This window comes from Stegodyphus dumicola, chromosome X2 (assembly GCF_044657685.1).
Source record: "Stegodyphus dumicola isolate Sdum_Otavi_A_Nest chromosome X2, ASM4465768v1".
In the NCBI taxonomy this organism is placed as follows: Eukaryota; Metazoa; Arthropoda; class Arachnida; order Araneae; family Eresidae; genus Stegodyphus; species Stegodyphus dumicola.
Window position 1 is genome coordinate 116,980,466 of NC_140781.1, and position 19,887 is coordinate 117,000,352.

At 35.7% G+C, this 19,887-nt stretch overlaps 1 protein-coding gene across 1 annotated transcript in view; it reads right to left on the minus strand.

Annotated features, from left to right (window-relative positions):
• LOC118181700 (uncharacterized) overlaps positions 1–17,268 on the minus strand; it is a 46,463-nt gene extending 29,195 nt beyond the window's left edge. The window contains exon 1 of the mRNA XM_085809086.1: positions 16,957–17,268. Within this exon, the coding sequence (XP_085665212.1) occupies positions 16,957–17,268 (312 nt within the window). The remainder of the gene's footprint in view (positions 1–16,956) is intronic.
• Positions 17,269–19,887: the final 2,619 nt, after the last annotated feature.

A 19,887-nucleotide genomic window follows, 5' to 3' on the forward strand; every position in this document is an offset into this window, starting at 1 on the left:
CGGCCGGCGGAAATTAATATAATTAACTGCTTGACATGTTGGGCAGGAATGGACATACGCCCTTGTTAACTTTTGCAGTTCAGGAAAGTAGACTGCCTCGCGTACGCGTTGGATAGTTTTTCGAATACCAGCATGAGAAGCTAAAGGGCAGTCGTGTAACTCCTGCAGGATATTTAATCTAAGACTAGCTGGGATAACAGGTCGAAATTCGTTGTTGGAATTTGTAGTTTTTGTATAAAATAATAGACCATCTATTAGTTCGTAATGGGCCGCCCTATTTCTTATCGCCACAATATTTTGGTGGCTAAAATTTTCAGGATCCTTTAAATACTCATAAATGTTTCTAAACTCAGGATCCTTACCCAGTTCGGTTATTACAGTTTCTCGGGAATTTATTGTACATGCTGTGAGCATTGCCACTTTTACAGTATTACCTTCTTTATCTACTTTTATTCTGGATAGGGCATCTGCTACGATATTTTCCTTTCCGGTGGTGTGCTTGATTACCAGATTATACTCTTGTAACTTGAGTGTCCATCTTATTAACCTTGGGGATAAGTTTTTCCCTGAGTACAATCTAGTTACCGCCGCAGGATCAGAATACACTGTTATTGGCGCCCTTCCAAAATAGACTCGGAACTTTTGCACTGCTAACAGAACTGCAAGTGCCTCTCTCTCGGTCGCGGAATAATTTCTTTGTGTTTGATTTAAAGTTCGACTAAAAAATGCCACGGGCTGCTGATTTTGCGAAAGTACCGCTTCTACCGCATAATCCGAAGCATCCGCTGAAATTTCTAAATTCTCACCCTTTTCAGGAAATTTCAACACAGGGGATTGCGTTAATGCTTGCTTTAATTTTTCGAAAGCACTATTGGCTTCGGCCGTCCACGAGAATCTTGCCTTTTTCTTTTTTAATTTTAACAATGGTTCAGCCATAGCTGCAAAATCTTTTATAAAGGACCTATAATATGAACAAAGTCCTAGAAAAGAAGAGAGCTTCTTCGCCGTATTTGGCGGCGGATACATTTGCACAGCGATTATTTTTGATTCGTCTGTCTCGATTCCTTTTTGAGATATTTTGTAACCTAAGTATTTTAATTCAGGGGCTGCAAATTTGCACTTTTCGACATTAACTTTTAGACTGGCCTCATTTAATAATGAAAACACCAGTCTTAAATCCTGTACATGTTGGTCCAGATTATCACTAGTAAAAACGATATCGTCTAAATAGATAAATGTGGACTTTGCAAGAACAGGCCTTAGCACAATGTCCATACATCGCTGAAATGTTGCCGGTGCCCCTGAAAGGCCAAACGGCATACGCAGGAATGCATAAGTGCCAGACTTGGTTATAAAAGCAGTCTTAGGCACGTCTTCCGGTCTAACCCCTATTTGAAAATAACCAGTCGTCATGTATTTGGTAGAAGTTATGTTCCTTAGAATTTCTTCAATAATAGGTAACGGATATACCGGATATTTAGTCATGGAGTTTAATTTACGATAGTCAATCGCAAAACGCCACCTTTTTGGATGTGTTACTGGATAGTCATTGTTTTTCTTACATAAAACAACCGGGCTAGCATAACTACTTGAGATGGGCGTTATGATCTTTTTACGTAACATATCTCTAATGTGCCACTCTATAATTTTTTTCTTTATTCTTATCATACCGGTAAGGTTTGTGGCGAACTGGCAGTGAATCTCCGGTGTCGATACTATGGTTAGTAACTTGAGTAAATCCTGGAATATCACTAAATAACGAAGCAAATTCACTTACCACTTGTCGGATTTTTTGTTGCTCTTCCTTAGGCAGGTGGTCAAGGTTTAACATTGGTGGTTCTGTTTTCTCTTCTCGAACTGCTTTCATCGTCAGCTTAAGGGACGCTTCGTTAAAATCCAGTGTTGCTTCTGCCTCTGAAAGAAAATCTATCCCTAAGATGATATGTGCTTGCAGATTCTTTACTATAAAAAACATAATCTTTACTTGTTCGTCCTTGATACGAACGTATAGCGGTAATTTACCTATGCACTTACATATTTGTCGTATTATACGAATTATATATGCGGTATTTCCAAAAATACTTCCTAAAAAAATCTTCTGCCACACAGGAACACTGCGCGCCTGTATCCAGGAGTGCGGTGGCTGGGATGTTATTCACCAACACTTCAATCTTTGGAAGAGTCAAATTTTTCACCATTACTGTATTTAACTTGAAGGAAGAGGGGTTTTCTTGGCCTTCGGATTTCCGCACCCTCCCGTCAGCAGAAATCCGTTTTAGTTTAAATCTTGTTTTTTCCTTTCCATACTTTCCTTCTTTTTCCACTGGCCTTCAGACTTTTTTCCTGGATTGCTATTGAACTGTCGACGTTCGCCGGCTGTTTTTGGATACTCGGGTTTCCTTGCCCACTGATTCGCTTTGCTTCCGTAGCCGTGTGCTTGACTTTGCTGTGGTCTTGGCACACCAAATTGGTTTCGTTGCTCATATTGGCGTCATCTTTCAATGTCCGCCGTTCTTCTACTTTCAAACTGGATTGCTAGCTCAAATAACTTTTCCAGTGTAGTCGGATTCCTTAATTCAATAAAGTCTTGTACTTGGGGAAGTAACCTCGGCAAAATCACTTGAATTATCTCATCCGGACGGTTTCCATACAAGAGTTTGAAGACGTTAATGTTTCTTAAAATAAAGGTGGAAAGATTTTCGATTCGTTGCTGATATATGCTGAAAATTTCCGTTTCTAATTTTGTACGATCCCTTACGACAGGGACGGCTTTTACTAAGGCAGTCTTGAAATTTTCGTAAGTATAGGTGGGACTTCCCGCTTGACCCAAGAGACTTCTGCCTATACATTTGAACCAATTAAGCGCTTGGCCCCTCAAAGCGCTGGTAGCTAAGGTGACTTTCTGGAACTCATGCACGGGATACATCATGAAGTGGTCCTCCAATTTTTCCAAAAAACTGGTTACCGGTGAGTTTCCATTAAATGTTGCTTCTGGTTTCATCGATGCGCGCATGGTCTGGACGATGTAACCAAATCCTTCCAGGGCGGCAGCTGGCATTTCTGGATTTTGAGCCGCTTCTGCAGGCAGCACAGGTTCTTCTTGAAACTCTGCCATGGTTATTCTTCTTCGTTGGGCGCCACTATCAGGTTCAGTGTTCCTCCTTACTTTCTTGGGGAACATTTAAATGACCTGACTCGGAACAGGGAGCTTACTAAAGCTATGTTCAATAAATGTAGGAAGTAGACAAGATACACAGGAAGGGTATACGAAACCCTTTATTTTTCTCTCTTTACAATGATTTCCGGACTTCGGAATACGGAGACCAACCAGTTGTGGTCTGAACGTAAGAATATAAAAATATTAACTAAATTCTAACTAAACTAACTTTGGATTAATAAACAAGTGTCTACTCGAAGATTGGCCTTATATTAACAGAAAGGCCGTATGTAGTACAGAGAACTGTTAACACTACGATACGTTTAAAATTATCAAGAGGATTAAACCTCTAGCTTTGAAGGCAACCAGCAACCGAGTAAAACTGCTAAGGCAAGCGGCCTGCTTCTACTAACTCCTTCCTCTCTCTCGGTTGGCAAAAAGCCAGAACTTAAGTACTTGGCGTTCGCAAGACAAATTTGCATAAATAAGTTAAAGCTTTTAATTCTGGCCGGAAGTAGAAAATAAGAAGTGATAGTAAAGATTTAAAATAAAATAAACGTTAGTAAAACTTAAGATCCTTACAATCTATATTTTAGTTATTTAACGAAATGAAACAAAATAAGATTTATTTTTATTAAAAGAGAATCTGATTAACAAAGTGAAAGTAAATAATTTTACAATTTGATAATTAATTAAACAATTTTAATATAGGTAACCTCATGCAGTGACTCATCTTTCCTCTACATTTTTCGTCAAAAACTGCCACTAGAATATCATAAAAGAGATTAATTAAATAATGACTTTTAATAGTTAAGTACATAAATTTAAAATTATGTTAACTGTTATATGTAGAATTAATTTTCTACTCATTTTTAGTTTCTGAATGCTTATGTTTCCTTTTTGCTTTTTCAACAAAAACTTATCAACTAATCCAAAAATATGAAATATAGAAGTAAAAATATTTCTACCTTCTTGCGCTCACAGTTCATTATGCGAATAGAGAACTTTTAAAGCCTGAGAAACGCATGTCTGCGGTATTATCGTCATGCGATGATTTGTAGGTGCTTTATTTTTTAGCACGATATTTTTTGCGACTGCTTTTTAAAATTGCGATGTTTTTTAAACTCTTTATTTTGAACGACGATGATTTACACCACGATATTTTCTTGCTTTCCTTTTTCCCACGATGTTTTTTGTATGGCGATGTTTTCGTCTTGCGCTGTTTGCTCCGTGACGTTTTCGTCCGCGTTTTGCCGCGATATTTTCGGCGGACATATTCCTGGTGTTCAGTTCACGGGAGGGTGGGGCTGATGGGAATTCGGAAAAATTCCTGATGTGCCGGTGGCCATAACGTCTTGCCATCACCTGATATAGTTACTTTAAAAAGCAGATGAAACATTAATCGTAATTGTAGACTTTATGGAGGGGAAAAAAATACTCATTGAAAAAAAAAAGCTATTTAACGGCACATCTCTAAAAACATATATTGATGCTAAACGTACTAAACCAATCGTCTTAATGTCGTTAGTTAGTTGAAAATTCGTAACTTTCGGATGTAATTCTTTACTCGATAGCTCAAAAGAAATGAATTTTCATGTCAAACATTCCGACATTTTAATCACGACACCGTGTCATAAAGATGCAGCACTTTTATGCAAGTAATTGAGGATAGAGATAAAGATCTTCACATGGTAGTCCCGGCATCTTGTTGAAGATATTCTTCGTGATATATGTTGAACTTCATAAGGGTTGCTCTCCATTATTGTGTCTCTATGTGGGGGCGCTTTGTGTCTTAGTGAACAATGATCAATGAGAAAAAAGGTGCCTGCATCTTTTCGCAGCTGACCGCGCTGGTGAGGCTAGCCCCATCCGTCTCTGTTGTGGTTAGACTACATGGCTGTTACAAAGAATATGTATTGTTGAAGGAAAGCTTCGCAGCAGCAGGAGTGGCTCCTTCCGAACGAAAAGGGACACAACTGCGCATGGGTGAAATATCTGTTGCCAAAAAGCGCCAAAGCTCGAAGCTGATGTCGAAGTTCGAACAGGTTCGATGGTCACGTTTATCAAGAGTTTAAAGCTGTGTGACTCCATTTTCCCCCCTACATATTGACAGATATAAAATCAGACATCAAACTGCAATATGGATAATACAAGTTCAACTAGTAAAGCAAAAAAGCACGAAAATTCGAGTTTAAATTATCGCGAAAAGTCAAAGAACGATTCATCTTAACCCGTGTTCCTCAATTTCCTGTACACGTGGCGGAGGTGGAAAATCTCGGCCAGGTACACCCCAAAAGGGGAAATTCTCGCCAACAGGCTCCGTCGCCAAATCCCTTGGCGAATCGTCCCTCTTTTTTCTAGCGGCGTAGAAGACAAACTGGTTCACATTACGGATATGGAGCCTTTCCTTCTTTACATAGACTTTCTTTGGCTGTTATCCGGAATGCTCAGGCGAGACGATTTCGACATCGTCAGTGAAGATTTTGAACTCTTATATAGTAAGACAAGTTTTTCTGATAGAGGTTATTTGCCTGCAGCTGCATATATGTCTTAAATCAGAAAAAGTCGTGTAACTAACATTATGCCAAATCCTATGGTATCATTTCGTGTTATAGTCTGTCTATGTAAAGACAAACCATTTTTTAAATTTTCCCTTTTTTTGTGATTTTCATGAACTTTAAAAGTAGGAATTAATAAAACTATCTATTAAATATTTCTTTAAAATGTATAAAATAGCAAATACTTAAAATTCAATCTGAAAATGTGCAAGACATTAATGAATAGATCGTGTATATTTATTTGGCTGTTTGCAGGGGCATTAAGATTTTGCTAGCTATATGCTAGAAAATTTGACCATATCTGGAAAATTAGTTCGTATTTTGATGAAAATTTTCCAGCTGCTCTTCCGATGTTATAATCTTGGCCACTCAGTTGATTAGAAACTGATGTGAAGTGCTGGCATTCTATTAAGAGTAGGTATATTATTGAAAGAAAATTATGTAGAAAATGTAATGTTATTATGATAAAATTTTGCTTGGTGTTTTCAAGTGCGCGTGAAATGTTACTGTTTTGAATTCCGGATTGCAAATTAATATTTTCCACATTAAGTAAATAAACGTAGACGTGACTGAGATGTTACATAATGTTAGGTAAGCTATATATGGGCTATGGGTAAGGTAAACTATATATATAATACTCATAAAAATTAAAAAAAAAAACCAGCTGAAACGTTAAAAAATTTCGCTTAATTTATAAAAATAGAGGTAAAAAAGCGCCCTAAGACTGATATAGATTTTATGTGAAATTCCATCCATTTCGAGAGCGACTAACATAGGTCATCTTCAAGAAGGAGAAAAAAGTTCTGCTAAGAACCTGTTTGTTTAAAAGAATAATTCGACAGGAGTGGATTATAGCAAAGCACACTAGAACTATCTGCTTAGGGAGAGAGATGACTTCGCGGAGGACTTCTTAAAGGAGAATTGTTCACTTTCGCGTTAGGTCCCAATCACATTATGTTTCGGCTACGCGGGACTTGACGTCGAAAGGGACAATTCTGAGAACCCGCGCAATTCTAGAAAACCCACGTAGCTAGGTTACCATTTTCACTTACTACAAAGACCTGAACGCCAAACACTAATCGATTATCGCTCAGATTGGGATCACGTTATGCTTCAGAAGCAGAACTTTCGTCTGATTGGTTGTCTCTACCCGGGACAGAGGTCCAGCCGAGACATTTTCAGTGAGGTTCGAAAAAAATCCCGCGTACTCCCAACATCGTTTCCGTGGCTAGGCGGGACTTCGCTTCAGGAGGAGATCTTTTTTCTAGAAATCCTCTCGTTCAAAACCAGTGCTACCAGAATCTCATTTCTCAAAAAAGTCCCGTCTAGCAGGGACTGTAGCCAAGTGTGATAACCTCTTAACACATAAAGAAACCACGAAAACTCCTCAGCTGACCTGTTCGTTCACCGGGAAACAAGCAGGTGTCGAACGGGTTATTATTATTTTGCCTAAATTATATGTTAACACACGCCTGTTTCTTCCATGCATATTTCCATAGCTGTTTATAATACTTTCACTTCATTTGTTCTGTTTGATTTGCAGAAATTTTATCTGAACTGGAATCGACTATTATCGATAAACCATTATTTGAATGGTTCGCTTGTCTTGCGTTATTATTTTAATAATGAATACATAATAAATTCTCTGATAAGCAAATAAAGCAAGAAAATTTCTCAATTGCGTTAATACACGATTGAGTTTATACCATTCTTTGATTTACTATTAAAAACTGTTGGTGTTGTAAAGAAGGAGTTCATTTTTGTTGAATAAGAACTGAAATTAGAAAGATAAGAATAAATTTAAAAAAGAAAAAACGTAACACTGAAACGTAACTGTGATTAATTAAATTAAAACGTACACTTAATGAATTTACTCATTGCCAACGGTGAACTCAAAAAGTTGCAAATACTTAAAAAAAATCAATTTTATAAGGTCCTAATGAAGTCATACACTTTCTTAAACATAGATACACAGTTTAAAGAACCTATATAAATCTAATTATTTAAAGTTCTACAAAACTAAATTAAACTCTAGATAAATGGACGTTTGAAATTAACAAAGATTAACATTCTTTAACTACGTCGAATTTCAGCAGTATAAAAGGATGAAATTGGATTTTGAAAACAAGCAAAGTAAGATAATGGATAAAGTAACTTAAAAACTACATAGGAAGGAGGAAAAGTTTTGAACCTCAGAGGGAAGATATGGGGCTGGGCTGTTAAAATTTTTCAAGATTTCAAGTTAGAACTGTATGACATACTGCCGGAAGTTTCATGACATTAACATGTTTTTTTTTCTCTGTTTTTGTTTCAAGGCTTTTTCAAGTGAATGAAGTGTCAGAGAAGAAAGTGGCTGAAGAGGCTGTGATTTGACACCTCTATTCAGCAGAAATTTGATATGCTTCAGACGAAAGGAAATGAAGTTTCATCATCTGAAGTCGTAGACTTTAAACGTGGACACGAAGGCATTTGGGTGAACCAAGTGATGTCCAATGACGGCAACAGTACAGGAAGCATATCACTTCTGCGCTGGGTATGATCATGGATAATTATAAAATTACTGTGAATTATTGCAGATATCGTTCAAATGTGTGTGATGCATCATGCATCAGGAACTGTCCTTGAACAATATATCGTCTTGACTAGTCTCAAAACTTTATCCTATAACAAAAATAGAAAGGAACTTTGAAAACGAAGGGGGAAAGAAGGGTTGATTGTGTCTGATCTTGTGATGAAAGGCTTCACTAGTAACGCGAAATAATAGGGGGACCGGAAAGTAATGTCGCTTTCTTACATTAAATTCAAACGAATAAATTTGTAACAAGTTTTTTTTAATCAATAATGTAATCACCCTTATAATCAGCAACCTTTTGCCATCTAGTATGCCGATTTAAATCCCAGACCGATAAAAATCAATTGGTTTTTGAGTAAAATATCTCGAGATGGCATTTTGGACATCATCCAAATTTTCAAATTTTTTGTCACTAAGAAAATGTTGTAGGGATCGGAATAAATGGAAATCCGAGGGTGCAATATCGGGCGAGTATGGTGGGTGAGGCAATATCTCCCACCTCAATTCATTATATTTTTCCAGTGTTCGTCTTGCACAGTGCGGTCTTGCATTGTCGTGTTGCAGAATGACGCCTTTTCCATTGACAATCGATAGATATTTTTCGATTAAAGATTGGTTTACTCGAGCCAATTGTTCACAATAAAGATGTGCATTAACAGTTTGTCCAGATTTCAGCAATTCAAAATGAACAATTCCGAGAATACTCCACCAAACACACAGAAGCGTCTTTTTGGGATGTAAACCCTTTGTAACCCCTATTAAAACTGCCTTTTGAGTTTTGGATTATCATATAGGACTTATTTTTTTTGTCTCCACTAATCAAACGATCAAAAAACGGTTCTGTATAGTGCCGTTGAAGCAATACGTTGCATGTGATGGATAGGTTGACTTTGTACTTTTCGGACAGATTATGGGGGACTGAAACACTTGCTTTGTTTATTTTTCCATTCTGCTTTAAATGTTCTTGGATGGTCGACCAAGGTTGGTTAAGAGTGTTTGACATAGATTTGCTTCCACTTCTGCCCTTAGCATGTTGTTGTCAACATGCACAGAAACGACATTACTTTCCGGTCCCCCCTTTACCATGCCAATCTGATACACAAACTGAAAGATGATATGCAAAAGAAGATGCCAGAGAAAATTAAGAAAAGAATCATCCTGAATTAAGACAATGCACCCGTTCCGTCTGTGCGCGCTTCTCAATACGTCTGGGCACTTTGATATTTTGTTATGTCAGATTGCATGTGCTAAAAGTTTGAGAGAATTCATGACTACGAATGGTCGTGAACTGCGTAAAGCTAATGAAAATAAACTGAATTACAGTCCACTGTGTACAATTTTCTTAGCCTGTCAGGAGCAGAGCCTATGGATTAGCTGAGTCACTTCCACTTCCAAGTTACAAGTCAGCAGTTCTGATTTCAAAATAAGATGCCATTTTATTATTCAAATGCTGTATAACAGCTTTGAGAAAAATTTATGTTATTTATGTACTGTGTTAAGAGTATTTTGAGAACAATTTATTATTATTATTGTTAACTTGCGGTATTTTATTAAGAATATAATGTTGATAAAATATGCACTCAAAGAAGATTTACAGCTACTTGCTCTAGAACTAAATATAGAATTCAGTGAAAAGCTAACTGTAGCTGATTTAAGTCTAGCGATTAAAAGTAGTGAAGCTTTTTAAATCCAATCTAAATTTGGTAGTAGAGTTGAGAAATTCTACAGTAGAGTATCGTAAATCTGAAGAAGACATTTAGAACAAATTAAACTACATTTAGAACAAATTAAACTGGAGAGATAAGAACAATGGAAATGCTCGATTACGAGCTAAAATGAAAACTGATAATAATGGTCAAAACGAAGCAAAATGAAAAAAATTCGATTCCTTAGATTCCCCTATTAAAGTATAAGAAGTCTAACTTTACTGCAATTAAGGAAAGAAAAAAATAATGTAATTGCATCAGGTTTAAACCATGTATCTTTAACAGTGTAATACAGAGTAAATGTATCAGTAAGCAATCACGATAAAACTTGAAAGATATATTTTAATTTTACAACAGTTATTTTAATTTCAAACGTACTTTCCTATCGATTCTTGTTTCCACTTACAACTCCCTACCAGAAGGAAATTTTAGAATCGCGTTGGATGCAAATGAGTTAAAAGTAGTATTAAGGAAAGGTTCCACTTACTTCATGAGAGAGAGAGAGAGAGAGCTACGAATCCGTAATAGGGCGCGTTTGCCTTTGGGCTAAGCCTCTCTAACTGCTGTTACGCTCGGCCGTATATTACGTGCCTTTTAATAGTTCGCCAGCTAGTTCAGATTATGGGCCAACTACGTTAGAATTGCGTTAGCTTCGACTAAATTTCTTAGTTAGTCATAGTTAGTTTTTATTTCTTATTTTTAAGCTCTTAAGTGGAGGCTTTGTTGTAAGCCTGAAGAAAGGGGCCAACTGTTCATTTTATTTTGAGTGGATTAAAGGGTAGTTAACCCTTCTTGAGCGTACGTTTTAGTTGTTTGAACTCAGCGATAAGTCGTTTAACAGTTCACTAGGTTCCTCAACCTTCATTTAGTAGAAAAAGAGTGAAGAACTCTGCAAACTTATGAAAGAAATTTGGACCTGTTTAGTTTTTCCGAAACTAATAACATATGTAACTCCATCTAAAAAAAATGACATTTGTGTTCAGGAGTTTAACAATGTTAAGTTAGCGGATAATAAATTTTACACACCAGAACAAGTGGACATGCTCCTGGATGCAGAAGTATTCTATGAATTGTTACGACCGGGGCAGTTAAAAATAAAAGATTAAAATCTTATCCCTCAAAAAGTGTGCTTGGGTTTGTGGTTTCCGTTGAGAGATTGGTAAAAGGTAACAGAGTTCACTGTGGGATCGTTCAAAAAGACAATGATTTAGATCAAACTCTTAAGAGGTTTTGGGAAATATAGAATGTTGGAACAGCCATTCCCCAAAATGAAAAAACAGAAATATGTGTTGAACATTATATGCAAAATCATAGGCGGAATGAAAAAAGGACGCTACATTGTACCAGTGCAGCTAAATGAATACATTAGCTGCTTAGGAAATTCAAAAGATTTTGCCCTTGACAGGTTAATTTCACTATGGAAACGATTAGCGAAAGACTCTGAATATTTAAGTCTGTATCAGGATTTATTTTAAAGGAGTAGTGTAAAGAGCTTGGACATATGACTGAGGTTAGGGAGAAAGGTGAGCCTAGGATAGTATACTATGTGCCACATATTAGGATATATCGCCCTCAAAATACAACTAAATTGAGAAGTGTTTAATGCATCATGTTTATCATCATATGGAATTTCGCTAAATTCTTTGCAATGTATTGGAGGGGCCATTCAAGATAGTCTCTTTACAATCATGCTTAGATTTCGAAACTATCCATTCGCATTTACTGCAGGTATTAAGATTAACAGCTTTAAGAAACTAACAAGTGCGCTCACAATAGCGAAATCATGCTCTGCGTAACCGTTTCGCTCCAACAGTTTAAATGCTCTTACATTGCGGAGAGAAAACGCGAGGGGAATAAGAGAATTCAGGAAAGGCTCACAAAATAAAATAATTGTTTGTAAAAATAAATAAAATCTTACAAAGTAATATATTAAAAACTTTATAAACTTTATTGTATATAAAATAATAATAAAAAGGGAAGCGGTATTAAACCTAACTTTCTCTCAGCACTTTTTTTTATTTTTTCCTAGCAACCTGTGATGAAATGCCCTCTTTTTTACGTCGTTTTTACGTCTTGTTTAGCTTCGCGTATGCACTTCAAATTGCACAGTTAGTATCCGTTTTATAAACAGCTATTATTTTATGATTAAAAATAGACACTTTTAAAAAGGGAAATTTTGTTATTTAGCTAAAGAAAAATTCTTTTGTTTCGGTATTAACGCAAATAGAGAAAATTAAACTGTATGTTAAAGTAAATAAGGAAAACCGAAGAGCTTCAGTGAAGTATGCAAATGCGACTGCGACTCTAATATAATCTCGTTTTAAACTCTAAATAATCAAGTGCTACTCTAATACGAATTTTTCAATTCACGATTTACAGTATGCATCTGTCAGAACCTTGCTAGTTTTATGTACATCCATAACTTTGAAACTTCTTAAAAATTACGAACAAATATATAGAATGGGAAGTTTCTTAAGTTTTAAAAGGGTTGTTTATTTCAAGTTGCTTATTGTGCCATCATTTTGAAGTGTGGAAACCAGAAACTAATTTTATGTCTAATTAATTATTTAGTGTACGTTTTCGCATTTTTCAACTATGCTAATCTTTTTCTAATTTTAAGGAGAGATGAAATAAGGCTTGCATGCATCTTTGGGTTCATTTGGTGGTCTGTACAGGAAAACCCTATTCTTGACTATTGGGCAAATTCCCTTGAACGTATTCCCTTTTAATATTGTTAACTACAGATGTTACTAACAGCATAATATTAACATTCAACTCAAAAGCAAAAACTGAAAGCAAACAGGCTAAATGATTCGGTCAGTTCAAAGAGCTCAGAATATGATCTACAGTAATTACTCAAAATATAGTGCGTCCGTAAAGTCATGGTGCACTTTTGATCGGTCACAAGAAAGCAACAAAACAAGATAGAAATGTGAAATCTTCACCAAACAAAAGAAAACCTCTGAAAGTTTCATACTGTTCAGTTTGATGTGGGCTCCATCCATGCCGTCATAGTCTACTCCGCAAAGGAAAATGGTCCTATCACTTTATCATGCATCAGGCCATACCACATGTTAACTTTAGGGCTGTTACGTTCGTACTCTACCTGGGCATGATGATTTTCAGCAGCCCATATTCGGATGTTATGGCGATGAATATGTTCACTAAAGGGAATGTCGCCTCATCACTAAACACAATCTTCTGCAGCAATCGTTTATCATTGCCGACCTCATGAAGCATATCTGTAGCAAACGCAAATCGCTTGGGTCTATCCGTTGGTTTGATAGCGTGCAACAACTACAACTTGTAAGAGCTTCTTAGGTAACTTTTCCATATAGCCTCTACAGACTCGCCACTGACCGATGGCCTGTCAAAATGGGGTTTATCCAACAAACTGCCGGTATCTTTCAACTGCTTATCCTACCGATTAATGTTATTTCTATGTGATGGCGGTTCGTTGTACACGCGCGACGATATTCACGTTGCACTTTGGTCTTGGATTCGAATTTGGCAAGCCACAGAACACACTGAACTTTCTTCTGTATGGTTCACATCTCGACTGGCGTGGGCGTGGATGGGCTGAGCTGCTCCTTTGCATTTCGCGGTGCTGCATCATCACCTGTGTGCGCACATGCTTGCACATCATACTACGGAAACTTGGAGAGTTTTCCTTTTGTTTGGCGAAGATTTCACATTTCTGTTTTGTTTTGTTGCTTTCCTGTGATCGAACAAAAGTGCACCATGACTTTACGGACGCATTGTACTTCAATAAGCCAGATTCTTAACAAATGATTAATAATTTATGCCGAAGAGAACATGCAAATGAAAATCAACCATTTGAATGAAGTCGATCTTAGAATACTTGTCTTCATACGGTGAGAAAAGACTTTTTTATCTTCACTACCTTGATTTATGCTCATCAATAAAATAAATATTATTTATATATTCATCTTCATCAGTGACTCTCAAAGTGTCTAAGGTCTCAAAGTATCTCACCATCAAAGTATCTAAGTATCTCAAAGTATCTAAAGATAGTTTCTCAAACAACAACCTCAAGTTCTGTTATTTCTCCACTTCCCCGCTTTATCCCAACTTTTCTTTACTCGTTGTTTTCCACCCTACACCATGGGCTTAAATATAATAGAGATTTACACAACTTATTAGAAAACTACATGGCGTTATTCTATGAGAAAAATAATTTAAATGAAAATCTCACAGTAAATACGCTGAGAATTCGCAACGTCTTTATGAATAGATAGTAACAGGAGTTATCTTTGTAGAGGAATTTATGAGAGAAACTGGCTTATATTGCATGTGATGAAATATATTCAAATATAAGCAACCAGTTCCACCTCTGAAAATAATTACTAATAGATTAACAGACTGGTTAAGCATCGATATATTCAAAAATACATAACATCAAAAGCTATCATTGTAAAAAAACATGCATTAACACCATACGCTATCCTAAAAATATTTATAGTATCGCGGCAGGTTTTGCTGTCAGCACTCGTAAAAAGTAAACGTAATTTATTTTGCTTGATATTGAAATCTGTGACATTGGAAACTGGGAAAATTCAGTTATTAACGAGCATGCGTCAATATCCTTTATATAGACTGTTTTGAAACTGTGAAAAATTTTAGACTTGGATAAAAGTCTGACTTCGCGATGAGACTTTCATAGTGCTTATTTCTGCTAATATTATTTGGTTGAATCTGACACGTAAATAAAAATTTTACGAATTCCTTTACTGGCAGGAGTTAAAAAATTTCACTTTGAAAGTAACATTAATCGTTATCCATAACTTAAATGTATTTAATAGAATAATAGATTTTCAGTAAAAAGGCATTATATATATTTTTTAAATTTTAATTTTAAATTACGCCTATTTTTCACTAGAATGTTCCCAAAATTTGCAAACAAATTACTTTAATAATTTCATTGACGTTTTTCTGAAGGACAGCTTCATATTTACTGTAATATGGAAGAGAATGTTATGCTTTCGTTCAACATGTTTTGTTTCAACAAAAATTGCTCATTTAAGCAAACACTTTTATTTCTGTAAAGGAAAATTTTCAAAATTCATGTATTATTTTCGCAAAACTAAAGAAGGAAATCATGTTTTATTTGTTCAAACACATTTCTGTTTTTTGTTACTTATGTTTATCTAAACACATTTTTATTTTCATTTCTGTTTTCTATTTCTATTTCTATTTCAACTGAAATAAAACATAAAATTAATTTTTATCTACGTACTCTCTAAAATTCGATAATGTCTTGTTGCCTGGAAGAATAGTTTGCTTCACTTACTAAGCAAAACATTCAGGTGCTGGTAAAATAAGAAGTTTTTACCTCTGCATTTGCATAGTATCTTGAATTTATCTCTCAAATTAGCGACTGCTAGCTTGAAAAACCTGAAATCTGTACGACGGAATTAATGTTAACAAATGGCTTTCTTAATAATAATAAATTTATAAGATACAGGGTGGTTATAATTAAACTGACCCTATTAAGACCCCTCTAGAACCTGTTCTACTTGTTGAATTTTGGTGAAATTTTGTACATATGTTATATGGATCATGGGGAAACGATTTCTGCAATAAATAAAATTCATAAGCATCTTCTTCAAACCATTCTTCGACATGGGCCCTTTTCGCAATCCCTTTAAACGACGATATTCAGCCAATGCAACTAAAGCTATTGCTCCGTTCTGATAAAACAGTTTTACCAGTAAAACTCGATCTTTCTTCTGTAAGGGCATGATTAACGATGGCAAAGGCACACAAAATGATTTTCTGGATCTTTTTCTTACAGTCCATATGACGTATATACCAAGTTTCATGAAAATCCGATGACAACAATTTTCTTTATGTTTTAGTTTTAGAAGGATAACAGTTTTACACCTTTTTTAGGTTACTTGTTGTTGTTACTTATGCTCACTTGTCTTATCTATAGTCAGCCCAAGCCCACGAAATTCCTCGTGGCAAGAAGTGCAAGATACGCCTGTTGTTGGCAACAGCTTTGAACACTTTACAGGTGACAATGCGATTTAGCTCTGTTCCGTCCCCCAGGGTGCTCCCCATTTTGATGGGGAGCACCCCGGGGGGGACGGGTCCAAGGATCTCCCATCCCTCTTCCCTTCCACCAAACCACACGGGAGGACTTTTGGCTCGCCGTATATTTAGAGTGCGGCCATGCTGCATCGACACTATACATTTACAAACATCCATGCCTTTTCCGGGATTCGAACGCAGGCCCTTCGGCACTGCAGCCAGCAACGCTAACCACTATACTAGTTGGGCGGCTTTTAAATTACTTAACAGCTTCCAAACTCGTGTTAAGATTTTTTTTCCTCGGGAAAAACTGCAAGTTTAAGTGGTTATTTAATAAATTATGAATTTCAAATCCAACTTTTTTTTATAGGCAAAAGTTTGAAAATTCTCAGCTATTAAACAGGTGGTAAATTTTAGGTGTTAAACTCTAATTTTTCCATTTCTATTTCCTTTCCCTGCTACTGTGAAGAGATAAAAAAAAATCAGATCGGAAATTATAATTGTTATTATTTTTATTAATATTAAAAAAGCTAAGCAAATAATTTTTTTTTTCATTTGTTTAAAACAAAAAGCATAATTTATACTTATCCAATTCAAATTAAATATAATTGAGACAAAAAACAAAATATTTTCCTAGCAAATATGCGTTGTTCTATCTATGTTACTTAACCAAAAAAAAAAAAAAAAAAAGTTTAAATATCAGCTTAATTTTTTAGGTACAAGAACAAGATCCGGATAACTGAACTTAAAATTATTTAGATTCCGAATAACTGGGATATTGTTGTACTTACTAAACATAGCTTTCTCATTACTTCGAGTTTCTAAAATGAATTATTTGCAGTCAAAGTTAATATCTTATTTACAAAAATAAATTGCAGTATGAAAGATATCTGATTACACAACTCCTACCTCTTCAATTTCCTCATTACTGTTTATTCTTTTCTGCAGCATCCTGAGAACAGCGAAAGGACTGATGTGCGTCCTCTCTGCTACTGCTTCTATTAACAGTTGTAACTCATTCAGACGAACAGCATTGAAGATGGCCTCTATGTCACAATTGACGACTTCATTACTTTGCTGTGTTTTTCGACTGGATAGTTCCATGTCATCCAGACTGTTTTCAGATCGGGTGTGATGATTAATGCCGTTGAGAGATGGATAGTTGGAAAATGAGGAATGAGCACCCACGAATAGAATGAAAGCTACTATTGAAGAAAACATCCTATTTCAGGAGCAGTTGCTATCTTGGACAGAAAGCGCAGTTTTGCTTCTTGTTTTCCTGAAATAAACAAATTTGTTTTTGAGGCAATTTACGTAGGAAGTCGCTTTTTTCTTCTTAATGCATTTAATGCTGAAAATTAAAACACCCTTGAAAAATGTCAAGCTTGACTGTTCTAGATGCTAATAAGAATCAACTGCACACGAGAAGAACATTGTAATTTGATTTACGTTTTGTTAATTGCCGGAAGAAAACATAAAACGCATAAAATAGAAATGGGTAAAATTAAATTCCATGCAACAGATAACATTCTAAAAAGATATATAAACACACATGTATTTTTCAACAACAAAGACAAACTTTAAAGCAGTAACAGAAAAAGACGAATTGAGACACCTCACTGCAAAGTTTTCTCTTCTATGTAAACGTAAGGTAAATTTCGTACGTTGATATGGCTTACAGCTATCTTTAATTTTAACGGAATGGTTCCCAGAGTCTAAGATTTACACATCAAATGATTTAAAGTAACACATAAAAACCTAAAATAACACAAAAGTGAATGATATTCTATAAACCCCACATGAATAATATATATACAGGGTTACATATGTATAATTTCAGAATTGCAATTTTAAGTATACTGGTATGCTCAGTGGTAGCGCGGATAATGGTGCGTTAAATTTTATTGTCTAAGACTTAGGAGGTACACGACATTAAGATCTTAATATGAAGAGGAAAAGATATGTTTTTTTAATACTCTAATCTAATCGCATAACACGCGAAGAGCCGAACACGCGAAGAGCCGTAAGCTCTTCGCGTCTGCAATTTTATACTTTTCTGTTTTAATAGAGAAAGTTGAGGCTATTCGCCTTCTACAGCTGTGGAAAGCTTGTAATAAGCAACAGCTTAGAGTTAAACTAACAGAAATAAACAACAGCTTAGAGTTAAATTTTCCTGCTTAGTTAACTCATTTTCACATCAAGTTTAAAGGGAAATTCACAAAAATTTCAGTAGACAAAATTTCCATTACAAGTCTCTGTATATTTAATGTATTATATGTGTCACATATGTTGAAAAAAAAAAGATTTAACGCATTTTTGATGTGAGCCGGAGTGTAAACGCGATCACATAATTCCCGATTAGTAGCCAGTATTTATCACTTGATATTTGCATTCTCTTTCATGCGTCTTATAAGAATGTATTGGTATTAGCAAAAATTCTCAACCTTATTTATTTTATTCTATTTTAAAGCACTTCTTAAAACGTATTATTGACTTTTACATTTATATTTCATATTAAACATTATCGTAAAATGTATAGAAATATGCACTAGCAAGCAAATCATGACAATTTCATAGCATGTAAACAAATTGTTAGCCTTGTAACATTATCATAGTGGACGGAGTTACAATCTACATATACTTTGACTCTCACTGGCTGATTTCGAGGGGTTATCTTAGCAGTGTACAGTTTGATTATATGCGGCCCTGCCACCCTCCCCAGCGTTCGTTTGGTATCCTATCCTTTAGTTCGGGTGCTTTACTGAAACTGTGAAATATCACCACGCAGATTTATATTTATCATTGTTATATTAATAATGTTACATAAATATACTACATAATATTGTTATCTTATCATCTGGTTCAAAATTTGCTTGATTTACATTGCAATAACTTTGATATACATAAAAACATATACAACATATAAATATAGCATAAATAGCCTCAAATATAGTAAAAAATTATCCAGCCAGTTCCCATTTTCTAGTATAGCATCGCATGCATTCATTATGTCGTTCATTCGTCGGTTATACTAAAAGGTATTACTCCCGCCTTCTTAGCATGCCTTCGTGGTGTAGTGGTCAGCACGCTCGATGCGTATTCGAGAGATCTGTGGTTAGAGTCCCGGCGAGGGCATTGCTCATTTTTCATCTCTCCTGCCTCGAAATAACCTAATGTCTTTACAGTGGCGCCCGAACTAAAAAAGGTGGTGGGTGACGATTCTCCACCACCAGGATTTGGCGATTGGGTCTCCTAATCTCCAGTCGCCCTTTAAAAGGGGGAATATATAAGGTATTTCTCCCGCCTTCTTAGCTTGCCATCGTGGTGTATTGGTCAGCACCTTCGACGCGTATTCGAGAGGTCCGTAGTCCGAGTCCCGACAAGGGCATTGCTCATTTTTCATCTCTCCTGCTTCGAAATAACCTAACGTCTCTGTAATACGATCTTATCAAAACGCGTTTGGAAGGCCGTGCGTTGGACAAGACTGATCCATGGCTATTAATTTGAGAAAAAAATTGTCATTACTTCCTATTTCAGTTTCAGGTTTTCGTTTTAGCTATATTTAATACAGTTTTGCTCTACGAAGTTACATTTCTTCTTCATTCAAATGTATTTTTTCTTTTTATTCAATTCTTTTCGTACGTTTGGTTTTACTTTCATTTTATCCATTTATTTGAAGAATTTCTGGACGTGAGTTATAAAATTTCAGATATGCACAACGAATGATTATAGGAATGATAAGTGAAATTCTTATTTTAAATCTACGTTTGAAATATATCTACTCAGTTATCGACAACGCTATAGAAACCTACGATAATTATTAAATCGGTAAACTGTTCA